The sequence below is a fragment of the Callithrix jacchus genome, chromosome 9 (assembly GCF_049354715.1).
Source record: "Callithrix jacchus isolate 240 chromosome 9, calJac240_pri, whole genome shotgun sequence".
Classification (NCBI taxonomy): Eukaryota; Metazoa; Chordata; class Mammalia; order Primates; family Cebidae; genus Callithrix; species Callithrix jacchus.
In genome coordinates, this window is record NC_133510.1 from 104,930,694 (window position 1) to 104,947,225 (window position 16,532).

Genomic DNA, 16,532 nt, shown 5'->3' on the forward strand with positions numbered 1-16,532 from the left:
AAAAGTTCTCGTCACTGTTCTTTCTCTGCCACGGGTTGGAGAGACGTGAGTCCTCCGTGGTCGCCGGCAATAAACCCTGCAATTTGGCATACTTTTGTTCTGGTGTTGACTTTCTGTGCTAAGTTCAATGCAACATGAGCACTCAATATATATATTTGATTATCCATAAATACTGATTCTCTAATTCATTGCAATATCAAGTGCATAATTAAATAGGGAGACTTTCACATTTTGCACAGTCTGCTTTCTAGAATATTGTCAGAGAAACTGATATTTTGCCAAAATGCTTTGGCAGTGCTCTCGATTTACTAAACTCACTGTAAATGTTATACCCAAGTAACTTAGAAGGAAAGCCCCACAATGAGTTCCAACTGAGAGTCCCTTATTGCCAGCGACCTCAGCTTGCGCTCAAAATCTCAGCCCCGAGGAAGAGGCTTGATTCCTTTTTATACCTTGCTTAAGAAAGGGGAGGCAGAATCTATCTGAAGCTGAATTTACAGAAGCAGAAGAAGCAAATTAGATAAGGAGGCTGGTAACTGGGAGGCAGGAGGTTCCCATGATTGCTGGTTACCAAGGTGGGTATTCGGTACTCACCATACAACCAATCAAGGGGGTATTCACAGTAGCAAGTGGGCTTGCTATGCAGGATATGGTTATAATGGTTATATGCCTCTATAGTTCTAACCACAGCATGGCCCAGCACAGTAGCATGACCCAGGTATGCACTCAAGGGAAAAATGGTGGGAGGGGTGAGGTGGAGTCTATCTGGCTCTCAGCAAGATGGAATCTGTCAGGTGAACACAGGGTAGGTTAGCACATAACCAATCCCAAGAAAACAGTGTAGGTCCATGTGATGCCAACTAATGAGAAATTCCAGAGTTAATTTATCTAAAGTGTAAATGTCACAGTGAAAGAGTAATAACTGGTGCTTCTGACATTTTAGGCTAAAAGAATGAAGAAATGACTGTGGCAAGAACCTCTAGATTATACCAAAAGAAAGGATGAATAATTATTAGGTTAGTGTGAATGGAGAGAAGCTCATGAAAAAGGAAAATATTTTCTGTTGTGGTTTCTTCTGTGGTCAAGTTTGAACTAGCGGCGGGTTTATCTCAGTTGCTCCGCTGTGAGGTACACGTGAAACAAAAAGATTATAAAAGCTACATTAGAAGTCCCTTCCAGTGTGGACAGTCCTTTTCCCTTCTAAGACCAATATATTCTCTGGATTCTTAGTTTAAAGCAGCAGAATTACAGCTTCAATTGAGATAAAGCAGAACTGGTTTCACCATTTTCACATCTCACTTCGTATTGACCTAGATTAAAAGTAAAGTCACTCTTCTTGGATTTATTTTCATGTCACAAAATATGCAGATTCACCACTAATTCATTTTGAAAATTCTCCTCTAGAAACATGTTTTTATATCAAATAAAGTTAAATAAACAAAAAATCATGGGTCAAAGCCTCATTGTCTGCTGAGCAATCATGTGTAGTGTTTCCATTTCTATTTACTACCTTAATTCTTTCTCTCAATTTTCTTGAAAATTCTCTATTTTACTTTATTAAGATTATAATTAATATGCTGCAGGTATAAGTAACTCATACCTATAATCCCAAACCCCAGCACTTTGGGAGGCCAAGGAGAGAGAGTTACTTGACCTCAGAAGTTCCATACTAGCCTGGGCAACATAGACCCATTTCTACAAGAAAAATTAAAAAAAAAAAAAAAAATGGGGTTTCACCATGTTGGCCAGGCTGGTCTTGAACTCCTGACCTCAAGAGATCCACTCACCTCCGCCTCCCAAAATGCTGGGATTACAGACGTGAGCCACCACGCCTGGCAAAAAAAAATTTTTTTTTAATTAGCCAGGCACACACCTGTAGTCCCAGCTACTTGGGAGGCTGAGGTGGGAGGATCGCTTAAGCCCAGCAGATCAAGGGTGCAGTGAGCCATGATTGTGACATTAGATTGTAATCTACCCTGGGCAACAGAGTGAAACCCTGTCTCAAAATAAGTAAAATAAACCCATTATAGGTGAACCGTGCCACTATATATGCATGCCATTTGCGTGTCTTATTTGCTGAAAAGTCTCTTCAAACCCTTTTTTTTTTTTTTTTTTTTTTTTGAGACAGAGTCTTGCTCTGTCACCCAGGCTGGAGTGCAATGGCAAGATCTCAGCTCACTGCAAACTCCACCTCTCAGGTTCAAGCAATTCTCCTGCCTCAGCCTCCTGAGTAGCTGGGACTACAGGTGCATGCCACCATGCCCGGCTAATTAGTAGAAACAGGGTTTCATCATGTTAGCCAGGATGGTCTCAATCTCCTGACCTCGTGATCTCCCCACCTTGGGCTCCCAAAGTGCTGGGATTACAGGTGTGAGCCACTGTGCCTGGCCCTTTGCCCACTTCTTAAATTTGGTTAACCATCAACAACCTGCTGTCTACCTCTGCTTCTATTAAAACTAATCTCTGAAATAATGAAATGCCATGGATATCATAATCCCAACTAACAGGTCTTTTTTTTTTTTTTTTTTTTTCCTGAGACGAAATTTTGCTCTTTTTACCCAGTTGCTGGAGTGCAATGGCGTGATCTCGGCTCACTGCAACCTCCATCTCCTGGGTTCAAGCAATTCTCTTGCCTCAGCCTCCCGAGTAGCTGGGACTACAGGCATGCGCCACCATGCCCAGCTAATTTTTGTATTTTTAGTAGAGACAGGGTTTCACCATGTTGACCAGGATGGTCTCGATCTCTTGACTTTGTGATCCACCCACCTCGGCCTCCCAAAGTGCTGGGATTATAGGCGTGAGCCACTGTGCCCGGCAACAAGTCTTATAGTGTATTTTGGTCATCTTCTCCTTGGCCCTCCTGCAGTATTGGATAATGTCTTCAATAACCCTTTCTTGAAATGTTGTCTTACTTAGTTGTCCAGAATAGAATACATTTCTGATTTTTCTGGAAGATCTTTGATAACTCCCTTTTCTGGGTTGCAGTCTACCCACCCTTTCTAGGTGGTGATTCAGTTCACATAGACTAGACCTCTGCCCTCTGCTCTACTTCTACATTTTATTTCATAGTAATTATAGTGTCTTCAAGAAAATTCCTAAATTAGCTGGATGTGGTGGTGGGTGCCTGTAGTACCAGCTACTCAGGAGGCTGAGTCATGAGAATTGCTTGAACCCAGAAGGCACAGGTTGCAGTGAGCCAAAATTGCACCACTGCACTCCAGCCTGAGGGACACAGTGAGACTCCATCTAAAAAAAAAAAAAAAAAAAATTCTAGAAGGCAGTGAGCTATCTGATGTCTTCAAGGAACTGGTGTTATCTGAGAATGGTGAGAACTGGAGTGGGAGGGAAACTGACTGACAGGCCTTACTGTAGAGGAGTGACACAGTGCTGTGAGAAGGGATGCAGCTAGGTGGGAGAGAATCACCCCTTTGATCTCTTCCTGGTGTCTCCCATTTGTAGAAACCAGAGTTTAGGACAGTCTGAGTAAAACCATCCGTGTGGTCAGCAGAGAGTATGGGAAATAATCTGGGAGCAAATGAAGACTAGCCAACACAGTTGGGGTCTAAAGCAAACATCTCACCATACTTTTTTTTTTTGAGTCAGAATCTTGCTTTGTTGCCCAGGCTGGAGTGCAGTGGTGTGATCTCGGCTCACTGCAGCCCCTGCCTCCTAGGTTCCAGTGATTCTCTGCCTCAGCCTCCCAAGTAGCTGGGATTACAGGCACACACAACCACATCCAACTAATTTTTATATTTTTAGTAGAGACAGGGTTTCATCATGTTGGCTATGCTGGTCTTGAACTCCTGACCTCAAGCGACCTGCCCGCCTCGGCCTTTCAAAGTGTTAGGATTACAGACATGAGCCACTGCGCTGTACCCTCATCATCTTTTGTGCCTTAATCATCTCCCTGTTTTAACTTCTGTGCCTCCATCAATGGCACCATTACTCTCCCATCCTCTTAAGCTGGAACCTTAGAAATCAATCACTTCAGCTTCTTTCATGGATTTTTTTTCCCACTAGAAAATTCTTACCCCTTATTTGGCATTACCCTGCTCATAGGGTTGGACTGTTAAATCCTCTGTAAATATGAGACTTCACAATCTTGGCCGGGCGCGGTGGCTCACACCTATAATCCCAGCACTTTGGGAGGCCGAGGCGGGTGGATCACAAGGTCAAGAGATCGAGACCGTCTTGGTCAACATGGTGAAACCCCGTCTCTACCAAAGATACAAAAAATTAGCTGGGCATGGTGGCGCGTGCCTGTGATCCCAGCTACTCAGGAGGCTGAGGCAGGAGAATTGCCTGAACCCAGGAGGCGGAGGTTGCGGTGAGCCGAGATCGCGCCATTGCACTCCAGCCTGGGTAACAAGAGCGAAACTCCGTCACAAAAAAAAAAAAAAAAAAAGCTAAAGGAACCCCACCCCAGCGTACCCTCCCGCGGTTCTGGCGTCGCGTCCCCAGGGAGGTCGCTGCGCGCCTCCGACCCTGCCGGGCGCCTTTGTGACTTCACTCTTTCGCAACAAGCCCGGGCCTCCGGCGCCCCACTCACCCTGGCCCGGCCGCCTAGTGGCCCGCCTCCCGCCGCCTCGCTCTGCTCTTCGCGCTTCCCCTTACTCCCAGGCTGGGCCTGCCCCGCCCGTCGCGGAGCCTTCCTGTCCTGCCGCCAGTGACCGTCTGTGCCCGGCCGCCGCCCACAGGCAGCCCGGAGCAACCTGGAGCAACCCGGTGCCCGGCCCCGCTGAGAGCAGCGCTCTCTCCGCAGAGGCGGCGGCACGATGCTGTGCTTCCTCAGGGGAATGGCTTTCCTCCCCTTCCTCTTGGTGACCTGGTTGTCAGCCGCCTTCATCATCTCCTATATGGTGGCCTTGCTCTCCGGGCACGTCAACCCCTTCGTCCCCTACATCAGGTGAAGAGCAGGGTGGGCGCCAGGGCTCCGGGAGCAGGCGCAGGCGCCACAGGGAGCGCTGCCGATGTGGAGGGAAGGCGTCCGGACCCAGCTGGGGGCGTCCTGCAGTCAGGCCGAGGTGTGAGCAGGAGGAGAGGTGCTCCCCGCAGCCTGGGGTGTTTAGGGAGGCAGCGGGGCGGCGCTGAGCACCTCTGCCTGTACCCGGAGCACGGAACAGGCACCAGGAGAGGTTCGGGATAGACGGTAGAGCTTTCAGTTGGGGTATGTATGGGACAGAATCTCAGCAGGGCGATATTGCCCAGGCTGGAGTGCAATAGTGTGGTCTCAGCTCACTGCAACCTCCTCCTCCTGGGTTCAAGCAACTCTCCTGCCTTAGTCTCCCAAGTAGCTAGGATTACAGGCATATGCCACCATACCCAGTTAATTTTTTTTTTTTTTGAGATGGAGTCTCACCCAGACTGGAGAGTAGTGGCACAATCTCAGCTCACTACAACCTCTGCCTTTCGGGTTCAAGCGATTCTCCCACCTCAGCCTCCTGAGTAGCTGGGATTACAGGCGCGTGCCACCACACTAGGCTAATTTTTGTATTTTTAGTAGAGACAAAGTTTCGCCATGTTGTTCAGGCTGGTCTCAAACTCCTGACCTTGTGATCCACCTGCCTCGACCTCCCAAAGTGCTGGGAGACAGGCGTGAGCCACTGCACCTGGCCTTTTTTGTATTTTTGTATTTTTTTGGAGACAGATCTCTCTCTGTCCCCCAGGCTGGAGTTCAGTGGTGTGATCTTGGCTCACTGCATCCTCTGCCTCCAGGGTTCATGTGATTCTTCTGCCTCAGCCTCCAGAGTAGCTGGTACAGCAAACATGTGCCACCACGCCTGGCTAAATTTTGTATTTTTAGTAGAGACAAAGTTTCACCATGTTGGCCAAGCTGGTCTCAAACTCCTGACCTCAAGTGATCTACCTGCCTCCCAGAGTGCTGGGATTACAGGCATGAGGTACCACGCCCAGCCTCTATGATGTCTTCTCATCACCACATCACCATGCTGGTTCATTTCCATGGCATGCTGGAGGTAGCTGGTATCTGCTCCTGAGCATGGACTGTGCGTTTCTCTTCCAACTCCGTGTTCAGTGACCTGCATTTTGATAGCCCACATTTTATTTTTATTTATCTATCTTTGGTAGCCTGAATTTTAACATGTTGGGAGTATTTTCACCATGAAAATTGGCAAATGCCACAAACCAGACACCCTCCAGAGCTGGCTGTTAAGCACTGACCAGCATATATATCAATGTTGGCTCACTGCCCCCAATCATTCTCCTACTGGCTTAGTTCCTTGCCTGCTGTTAGAGCAGAGTAGAGGCTGAGAAGTCAGGAAGTTAAGCATCTGGACTGGGATACGGAATCCTCTGTGAAGCTCTTGAACAAGTTATATAGCCTCTTTAATACCCAGCTTCCTACTTTGTAAAGCGGGGTTGATATACACCTCCCTCGGGGTTGTGAAGATGAAATGAAATGATGTATGGTAAGCACCTAAGGTGCCTGGGAGGTACAGAGTCAATGCTCAGTAAGTGGAATCTATTAGGTCAGGTATTTTTTTGGCCAGTACCGATAGTCATTCATTCAGCAATACATATGGAATGGCTATTTGTAAAGTGCTTTTGGTTCCACCTGTATGGTTTTATTTTATTTATTTATTTTAATTTTAGTACCAAGTATTCTGAGCTTCCCATCACCTGTATGGTTTTTTTAAAAAAATGTTTATTTATTTATTTATTTTTGAGACAGGGTCTCATTCTGTCACCTAGGCTGGAGGGTAGTGGCATGATCTCGGCTCACTGCAACCTCTGCCTACTGGGCTCAAGTGATCTTCCCACCTTAGCCTCCTGAGTAGCTGGGACTACAGGTACATACCACCATGCCTGGCTAATTTTTGTATTATTTATTATTATTTATTTATTGAGACCGTGTCTGGAGTGTCTTGTCACCCAGGCTGGAGTACAATGGCGCCATCTTGGCTTACTGCAACCTCTGTCTCCCAGGTTCAAGTGATTCTCCTGCCTCAGGCTTCCGAGTAGCTGGGATTGCAGGCATGCACCACCATGCCCAGCTAATTTTGGTATTTTAGTAGAGACAGAGTTTCACCATGTTGCCTAGGCTGGTCTCGAACTGCTAACCTTAAGTGATCTGCCCGCCTCAGCCTCCCAAAGTTCTAGGATTATAGGTGTGAGCTACCATGCCTGGCCTCCATCCATATCGTTTTAAATGTACAGATAAGCAAGAATGAAACACCACCCTGGAATTCTGAGTTTTCCAATCACCTATTTGATGTCATGTGTACTCTACACCTGGGCCTTTGACATAGTCTCAACTTGCCATCAGTAGACAGGGTCCGCAGGTCTGGTCTCTTTTGTCAGAGCACCTAAAGCACCTTCATCCTCCACCTCCCTATCTTCCTAAATATCCTCCTCATGCTTTCATTGCCTTCCCTTTCTCCTCAAACAGGCAAACAACCTTCTTCCCAGTGCACCTCCTCTGCGTTTGCTCCCATGCCTGTGATGTGGCTGTCAGGTTCAGAGTTATTCTCAGACCTGTGTAACAAGAACTCTAGGATGAGTCACCTGGTGCCTGCTTTTTTTAATAACCTGAGGCCAAGGCAGGAATGCCTGATTTCCCTGGCAGAGTTAATTGTCTGGCAAAAGTGCTGCCTCTGCTTTTTCCCCCGTTTTTGGTTCCCTTTCCTGCCTCCGTGCCCATTCAGCATTGTGCTCAGAAGGGCATCTTCCACTTCGGCATTCCTTTAGCGTGAAAAATGGTTATCATGGGAAAAGTGCTAAATTCTAAAACCTTCAGGTTCTTTTTTTTTTTTTGAGACTGAGTCTCACTCTGTCACCTGGGCTGGAGGGCAGTGGTGTGATCTCGGCTCACTGCAAATTTTGCCTCCCGGGTTCAAGTGATTCTCCTGCCTCAGCCTCCTGAGTAGCTGGGATTGCAAGCACCCACTACCACGCCCAGCTAATTTTTGTATTTTTAGTAGAAACAGAGTTTCACCATGTTGGCCAGGCTGGTCTTGAACTCCTGAGCTCAGGTTATCTTCCTGCCTCAGCCTCCCAAAGTGCTGGAATTATAGTTGTGAGCCACTGCACCCAGCCTAAATCTAAACCCTTCAGGTTCTTGCAATTATCAGTGACGTTGAGATTGAATTAATTTGGAATAAAGGCATTTGTTGTAAGGGAGGCTATTAACTTCTTCTTTTCTTTCTTTTTCTTTTGAGATGAAGTCTGGGTCTGTTGCCCAGGCCAGTGTAATGATATGATCTTGGCTCACTGCAACTTCCGCATCCTGGGTTCAAGCGATTCTCCTGCCTCAGCTCCCGAGTAGCTGAGATTGCTGGTGCCTGCCACCATGCTCAACTAATTTTTATATTTTTTAGTAGAGACAGGGTTTCACTATGTTGGTCAGGCTGGTCTCGAACTCCTGGCCTCAGGTGATCTACCTGCCTCGGCCTCCCAAAGTGCTGGGATTACAGGTGTAAGCCCCCACGCCCGGCCCTATTAACTTCTTTATATTCCAGTTTAAATATGAAGTGTTCGCAAAACTTAAAAAGTTCCTGCTTTCTGCACACACAGGCTCCTTGTGGAATTCTTCAAACGCTTCCAAGTGCATCATTGTCAACGTGATCAGTTTTTCATTGCTTGAATTTCAGAGATGTTTACAGATGTAGAAACACTCAAAATGGGTACACGTTGTTTCATGTTGGCAGCTCTTTCGCCATCAGTTTTAAAGTGGGAAAGTTGCTATGTGAGCAGCCTGAAAATGAAAAATAAGTTACAGCTTGGCACTAATGGAAAATAGATCATGTTGGCCAGATGCTCACACCAGCACTTTGGGAGGTGAGGCAGGAGGATTCCTTGAGCTCAGGACTTCAAAACCAGCCTGGGTAACATAGCAAAACCCTGTCTCTAAAAAATAAAAAAAAAAAACAATTAAAAAAAAGAACATGTCGCCAGGCGCGGTGGCTCACTCCCGTAATCCTAGCACTTTGGGAGGCAAAGGTGGGTGGATCACCTAAGGTCAGGAGTTCAAGACCAGCCTGGCCATCATGGAGAAACCCCATCTTTAAAAAAAAAAAGAGCATGTCAAACAGTATTTTCCAACTCATCTAATTAATTGAAAGACTATACCTGAAAAATGTTTTACAGCAACATTTTTGTTAAAATAATTGACCACAATTAGTATACCCTAGATACCTTATTATTTCCATAAAGTACTCCTAGAGATCAGTAATATTCCTCAGCTTTTTATCGTAATATTTTCAGCAGATAATAAAATCTCAGTTATTAGAAAATAAAGTGATGTGCTTACATAACATCCCAATATTAGAATTTTCAAACATGATTTTATTTTATTTTGAGACCAAGTCTCTCTTTGTCACCCAGGCTGGAATGCAGTGGTGCCATCTCAGCTCACTATAACCTCTGCCTCCCAAGTTCAAGCGATTTTCCTGTCTCAGCCTCTGGAGTAGCTGGGACTACAGGCACCTGCCACCATGCCTGGCTAATTTTTGTATTTTTTAGTAGAGGTGGGGTTTTACCATCTTGGCCAGGGTGGTCTTGAACTCCTCACCTCAGGTGATCCTCCCACCTCCACTTCCCAAAGTGCTGGGATTACAGGTGTGAGCCACCACTCCTGGCTTCAAACTTGATTTTAGATCAGTTTTTTTTTTTCAAGGTAGTCACAATTTACCACTGAGAATGAACACATATCAAGGTTATGGGTTTGATCATTTGAGAAATGGCAACACCATCCAATTTAAACATTTTCTGACTTTTTACTATGGAATCTCTCATGGTATACAAATAAATTTTAGATTTTTTAGAGCCAAAATGAAAATACTTTGGAACAAAATCAGGCCAAATCTTTGAAATTCAAAGTGGCTGAACACCTAAAAGAAACACGATATAAAACTTGCCAATTACATGTCTTCTCAGAGGTCTGGACTGAATTTCTTTCTAATAATTTGGATATTTCTTCTCTTTCCCAGTGATGCAGGAGCAAAATCTCCAGAGGGAGTTATTTTTGGAATTATGTAACCTTCTCTGCATTTCTTGGTAAGTACACAATAATTATTATAAATAATCGAAAAGCTCACAATTCCAAGTGAAGTCAGATGTGTTATTTTTAGTTTGTATATAATTTTTATTTTATTTTATTTATTTTTTCTGAGCCAGGGTCTCTGTTGTTCAGTCTGGAGTGCAGTGGTGTGATCACAGCTCACCGCAACCTCGACCTCCCGGGCTCAGGCAATTCTCCCACCCCAGAGTAGCTGGTACTACAGGCACACACCACCATGCCTAGCTAATTTTTTGTGTTTTTTGTAGAGATGGGGTTTTGCCATGTTGCCAGGCTGGCCTTGAACTCCTAGGTTTAAGTAATCCACCCACTTTGGCCTCTCAAAGTGCTGAAATAATAGGTGTGAGCCACTGCACATGGCCTGGTGTATAACTTTTAAAAAGCACAACCTTTGGAGCTAGATTTTTGTGCTATTTTGAGAAACTGAAGTGAAAAGATATCCAAAATTATGGCTTTATTAGAGAACTATACTTTATTTAGTAATTTATAACAGGATTTTCTGTAGGTGGTTTTAAATACCAAACTTCTGGAATGGATTTTAAGTGCAATTTGGTTTTTAAAATGTTGATTTATATTCAAGACACTTATGGAAACCAAAGACACCCAGTGCATAAGCTAAGTTTCTCAAAGTGTGGTCTGAAGGCAACTAGATGCCACACTACTCAGCCAGAACCTTTGGGAGTGTGGGTTCATGACTGTGCCTTCTAAAGAAGCACTCCAACGGACTTGGATTCTCACTAAGTTTGAGAACCATTGACAAAGGCACTATCTTACCTGTTAGAGAAAGGGAAAAGGTGAAGCAAGAAACAGTATGATTTTTCTTTTCAATTCCTCAGATGTACCTAAGATGCAGTTGATAGGATACAACCTCATCATGAGCCAATTAATGTAATGCACAGTAATGACAACTATTGCACAATTAATGTAAGGCTCAGTCTTCTATAAGGCGATCCAAGTATATAGATGTTAGATGCAGGGCTTTTTCTCTTAGTCCTGCTGTAATCCACCCCCATGTGTTTGCCAAGGGCCTATCGCATAACCAGCGCTTTCTGTTTCTCTCTACTGGTACAGGGTGGGAAGGGACAGTGATGCTAACCCTACTTAGCGACTTGGCATCTTTAGAATTTGTTTGTCCTACTTGGTAGCAGCAAAGTTTCACTGCATCACCCATTTGTAGCCCTCCTAAGGTTTTGGAGGTGAGCAAGGGGAAGTAGCAATATGAAGTCTGTCAATCCCAGTGCCCTCTTATGCCATTCTTGCCACGAATCCTTACTTGGAAAACAGAGAGATTATTTTATCACAGCAAGTGATAAATACATCTTTTGCTTCTGAATAAAGCAGAAGGTGACATAAATATAATCATTTAAAATAGTCTGTGTGAGGTAGGTGCAGTGGCTCATGCCTGTGATTCTAGCATTTTGGGAGGCTGAAACAGGAGGATCTATTGAGCCCAAGAGTTCAAGACCAGCCTGGGCAATGTAGTGAGATCCCATCTTTACAAAAAATTAAAAAGAAAGAGAGAGAGAAAGAAAGAAAGAGAAAGAAAGAAGGTAGTGAGATCCCATCTTTACAAAAAATTAAAAAGAAAGAGAGAAAGAGAAAGAAAGAAGAAATAAATTAGCTGGGTGTGGTGATGTGTGCCTATAGTCCCAAATGTCCCAATGTGTGCCTATAGGTCTCAATGTGGTGAGATCCCATCTTTACAAAAAATTAAAAAGAAAGAGAGAAAGAGAGAAAGAAGGAGAAAGAAAGAAAGAAAAGAAAGAAGAAGGAAAGAAAGAAAGAGAAAGAGGGAAGAAATAAATTAGCTGGGTGTGGTGATGTGTGCCTATAGTCCCAACTACTTACCCTAGCCCAGGAGGTCAAGGCTGCAGTGGCCATGATTGCGGCACTACGCTCCCACCCAGTTGACAGAGTGAGACCCTGCTGCCAAAAGAAAAGAAAATGTTACAATAAGTTGTTAGTTTTTAGCCTGCTTTTTAAAAATTCAGGCATATATTTTGGCCACCATACTATGTCTTTATACTTTATACTTTTTATGCATGCATGATATCCTTTGCAAGGATGTATTATGATTTGTTTAATTAGTCCCCTATTGTTCAACATTTAGGCTATTTCTGGTATTTTGTAGTTACAATGTTGAAGTGAACATCTTTTAAATATATCTTTGCATATTTGTGTTTTTCTGTAAATTTGCTGAGTTAAAGGGAATACAAAAAAAATTATAACCATTTATTCAACATTTACAAAGTATGTACTATATGATAGGCTTTTGCTTGTTTATGCTTAGTGTCGAGGTCACAACAGCAAACAAAACAGACAAGACCCCTGCTCTCATGGAAGCTACATTTTATTGCCAAATTACAACATGATATTTGGTTAATTGACTCGCAGTTTCGAAAAACATACCTTTACTATCCTCCTCACATCATACACAATAACCAATTGCAGTTTAATAAACATGAAAAGCAAAACTATGTGGTAATTAAATTACAGGAGAATATTTTTAAACCTTGGAATAGAAACTTACACAAAACCCAGAAGCATGGACTGATATGAGTATATAAAACTTCTAAATGATGGAAAATACAAGAAACACTGTTGAAAGACAAATAGCAGAGCAGAAGAAAATGTGCAATGTTTATAACAGATAGTAGACTAATGGACATAGTGTGTAAAAAGTAACTACAAATTTGAAATAGACAAGCCCAAGAGAAGAATAAAAAGAAAATTGTAAACAGGCATTTCTCAGAAGAAGAAATGCTGAAAATTGCTAAATCTCACTAATCATCAGGGAAATGCAAATTAAACCATCAGGTTGCATTTTTCATTTATTAGATTAAAAGGAATAAAAAGGCAAGGGCATACAACATTGCTTTCAAATTCTGCCAGTGGGAGTCTAAATTGTTAACTGTCCTTGGAGCAATTTGGAGGTGTTTCTAAGCATTTTAATTGTGCGTGTTTTTTTGACCCAGTAATATTGCTCCTAGGAACCCATCTTTCAGAAACACCTGAAAGTGTGCCCAAAGATTTATATACAAGGATATTCATTGAATGTTGTTTGTAGCAGGAAAAATGTGGAAACAATGTAGAAATTCATTTTTAGGAGAACGATGAAAGAAATATAGAGCATCGTGAGACCCCTGAAAACAATGAAGTAAACCTGTTTGTACTTACATGAAAAGATCTCTATGCCACATTGTTAAGTAGAAAAAGCAAGTCACTGAATAATGCATGTACTATAATAGCATCTACATGAAAAGGACAACAGCCAAGATGTGTGTGTTTGTGTTTGTGTGTGTGTGTGTGTCCATGCTGGAGAGAGAGTAAGATGGAGTCAGGAGGGACAGGGGTGGGAAAGTGGGGAGACTTGTAATCAGTACATGTGATATGAAGCTGCTTCTGTTTTTCATTCTAAAGAAATCAAATTATGAACATTCATCAAAGTTCTCTTCTTTTTCAGCTGCAGCCACACTGTGTATAAGATATATAGTAGTAGAGAAGCAGAATCGAACCTACTATTTCAGCAGTCCTGCTCTTAACTTGGTGTCTTTCTTTCTTGGATTGTTGGGATGTATTGGAATGGCCACTGTTTCCCGTTTTGAGGTAAAAGCTGACGCTTTTCAGTTGTGAGGAGCGGTGGAGTGTATGTGTCTGAGGAGAGTAGCAGGAATGCAAGAGGCACACTATGCCATTATAGCCATTAAATGCTTGATGAGTTTACAATAAGTGGGTTAGTCCACTTTTTAGAAACAAACTTTTAACATTTGAAAGTTAGGGCGGGGCGCAGTGGCTCACGCTTGTAATCCCAGCACTTTGGGAAGCCAAGGTAGGTGGATCCTGAGGTCAGGAGTTCAAGACCAGCTGGGCCAACATGGTGAAACCCCATCTCTACAAAAAATACAAAATTAGCTGGACAAAAGTGGCACGCACCTGTAATCCCAGCTACTCAGGAGGCTGAGGCAGAAATCGCTTGAACACAGGAGGTGGAGGTTGCAGTGAGCTGAGATTGTGCCACTTGCACTCCAGCCTGGGCAACAGAGTGGAGTCAGTTCTGTACTTGGGAGAAATGGGGTGCACATTTGCATAATTATGTGAGAGTGTGTGATTCAGAAGAGGCCTTGGGCTTTGCATTGCTCCATGTTCTCATAGATGTGGTTTGATGTGTTGGGGGAGCTACCTCAACTACTGTGATGATTTTGTTAAGAGTGTGAAAATAGAGGTAGGACTCAAGATGGCGCTGTGAGAATAACCCAGGATTGGAGCTCTTCTCGTTGAATCCGCAAACGGTGAGTCGGAGAGGCATTTCCAGACTGATCTTTGTTGCCCACAGAATGGGGAAACTCCCAAGTATAAAAAAGACACGGGACGCCAGGCAGTAGGTCTGCCTGGCAAAGCCGGCAGCTGGGGCGGCGGCGGCCGGCCCTACCCAGCAATCCCCACAGGGCGCACTTGTCCGGGTGCCCTGTTGAACCGGCAACCTGAGACTTGAGAGGGCTGGACTTGAGACTGAATGAGACTTGGACAGTAGGCCAGCCCAGGGGATTGCAGGGATTGGGATACCCAGTGGGACGAACAAAACCGCGATTTCAAACTATCCCGAGCAAATGGTCCCAGACGCTCTGTGGGGGAGGGGCGTCCACCACTACCGAGGCAACCCGCCCCAACTGAGATACACGCCCACTGCTGACGCAGCCAGCCGTTGCCGAGGCAACCCGCCCCAACTGAGATACACGCCCATTGCTGACGCAGCCAGCCGTTGCCGAGGCAACCTGTCCCTACTGAGATACACGCCCACTGCTGATGCAGCCTGCCGTTGCTGAGGCAACACGCTACAACGAAGAGACTCCACCACAGGGCGTGGCGGAGACCACAGCAGAGCCGGCAGGAACAACGCAAATCACACAACAGCAGGGCGGAGCCTCGGCAGCCAAACAGTGGCTAGTCTGCCTTCTAGCTGGGCAGGACACCTGATTGGACATCCAAAAATAAAGCCCAAACCCCTCAACACAGAGCATTTGAGAAAAAAAAAAAAAAAGGGTTTTTTAATGAGCTCTGTTGCAGCAGAATCAAACATAGCAGCCTAACAGCCCTGAATGAACAACAGAGTGCACAGCTCAGCAATTAAACCCCTATAAAATACAAACTGTCTCCTCAAGCAGCTCCCTGACCCCTCTATATCCAAAAGACTGACATTAGGCAGGCATCATCCTGGGACAAAGAGAGCAGAAAAAGAAACTGGTAGCATCCCTCGCTGTGCCACAGCTACTAGAGGTGCACCCCAGACAAGCAGGGTCTGGAGCAGACCTCAGCAGTCGTACAGCGAAGGGGCTAGACTGGTAGAAGGAAAACCAAGCAACAGAAATACTTCATCATCAACATTCTGGGTGTCCACTCAGAGACCCAAACGAAAAGTCAGCAACTATGCAGACGACCAGCGGACAAATCCACAAAGATGGGAAGAAACCAGCACAAAAAGGAGGAAAACACCCGAAACCAGAACACCTCACGTCCTAGAAAGGACCAAAACTCCTCACCAGCAAGGGAGCAAAGCTGGACGGAGAATGACTGTGACGAAATGATGGAATTAGACTTCAGAAGATGGATAATGAGAAACTTTTGTGAGCTAAAAGATCATGTATTAAATCAATGCAAAGAAACTAAGAACCTTGAAAAAAGATTTGAAAAAAGATTCGAGGAAATGATAACAAGAATGGATACCTTAGAGAGGAATATGAATGAATTAAAGGAGCTGAAAAACACAATACGAGAACTTCGCGAAGCAAACACAAGTTTCAATAGCCAAATTGAACAAGCAGAAGAAAGAATATCTGAAGTCGGAGACCAACTCAATGAAATAAAATGAGAAACCAAGATCAGAGAAAAAAGCGCAAAAAGGAATGAACAAAGTCTCCAAGAAATGTGGGACTATGTGAAAAGACCTAACCTACGTTTGATAGGTGTACCAGAAGGGGACGAAGAGAATGAATCCAAGCTGGAAAATACTCTTCAGGACATCATCCAGGAAAATTTCCCCCACGTAGCAAGACAAGCCAACACTCAATTGCAGGAAATACAGAGAACACCACAAAGATATTCGGCAAGAAGAGCAACCCCAAGGCACATAATCGTCAGATTCAACAGGGTTGAAATAAAGGAGAGAATACTAAGGGCAGCCAGAGAAAAAGGTCGGGCCACCCACAAAGGGAAGCCCATCAGACTCACAGCAGATCTCTCGGCAGAAACACTACAAGCCAGAAGAGAGTGGGGGCCAATATTCAACATTCTTAAAGAAAAGAACTTTCAACCCAGAATTTCATATCCAGCCAAACTGAGCTTCAGAAGTGAAGGAAGAATAAAATCCTTTGTGAACAAGCAAGTACTCAGAGATTTTGTCACCACCAGGCCTGCTTTACAAGAGCTCCTGAAAGAGGCACTACACATAGAAAGGATCAACCAGTACCAGCCATTCCAAAATCACACTGAATGCTAAAGA

General features: G+C 44.3%; 1 protein-coding gene and 1 long non-coding RNA gene across 9 annotated transcripts in view; one reads left to right on the plus strand and one right to left on the minus strand.

Annotated features, from left to right (window-relative positions):
• GNPTAB (N-acetylglucosamine-1-phosphate transferase subunits alpha and beta) overlaps nucleotides 1-4,956 on the minus strand; it is a 96,539-nt gene extending 91,583 nt beyond the window's left edge. For all 8 annotated transcript variants that reach the window (XR_013522046.1, XR_008473942.2, XM_035257391.3 and 5 more), the window contains exon 1: nucleotides 4,550-4,956. Coding sequence is in view for 6 of the 8 variants with exons in the window: in XM_035257391.3 (XP_035113282.3) it covers nucleotides 4,550-4,849 (300 nt within the window). In the remaining 2 variants the exon portion in view is untranslated. The remainder of the gene's footprint in view (nucleotides 1-4,549) is intronic.
• LOC144577657 (uncharacterized) overlaps nucleotides 4,548-16,532 on the plus strand; it is a 30,575-nt gene continuing 18,590 nt past the window's right edge. Inside the window, exons 1-3 of the long non-coding RNA XR_013522060.1 lie at nucleotides 4,548-4,906; nucleotides 9,948-10,014; nucleotides 13,500-13,642. This is a non-coding gene — a long non-coding RNA (uncharacterized LOC144577657). The remainder of the gene's footprint in view (nucleotides 4,907-9,947; nucleotides 10,015-13,499; nucleotides 13,643-16,532) is intronic.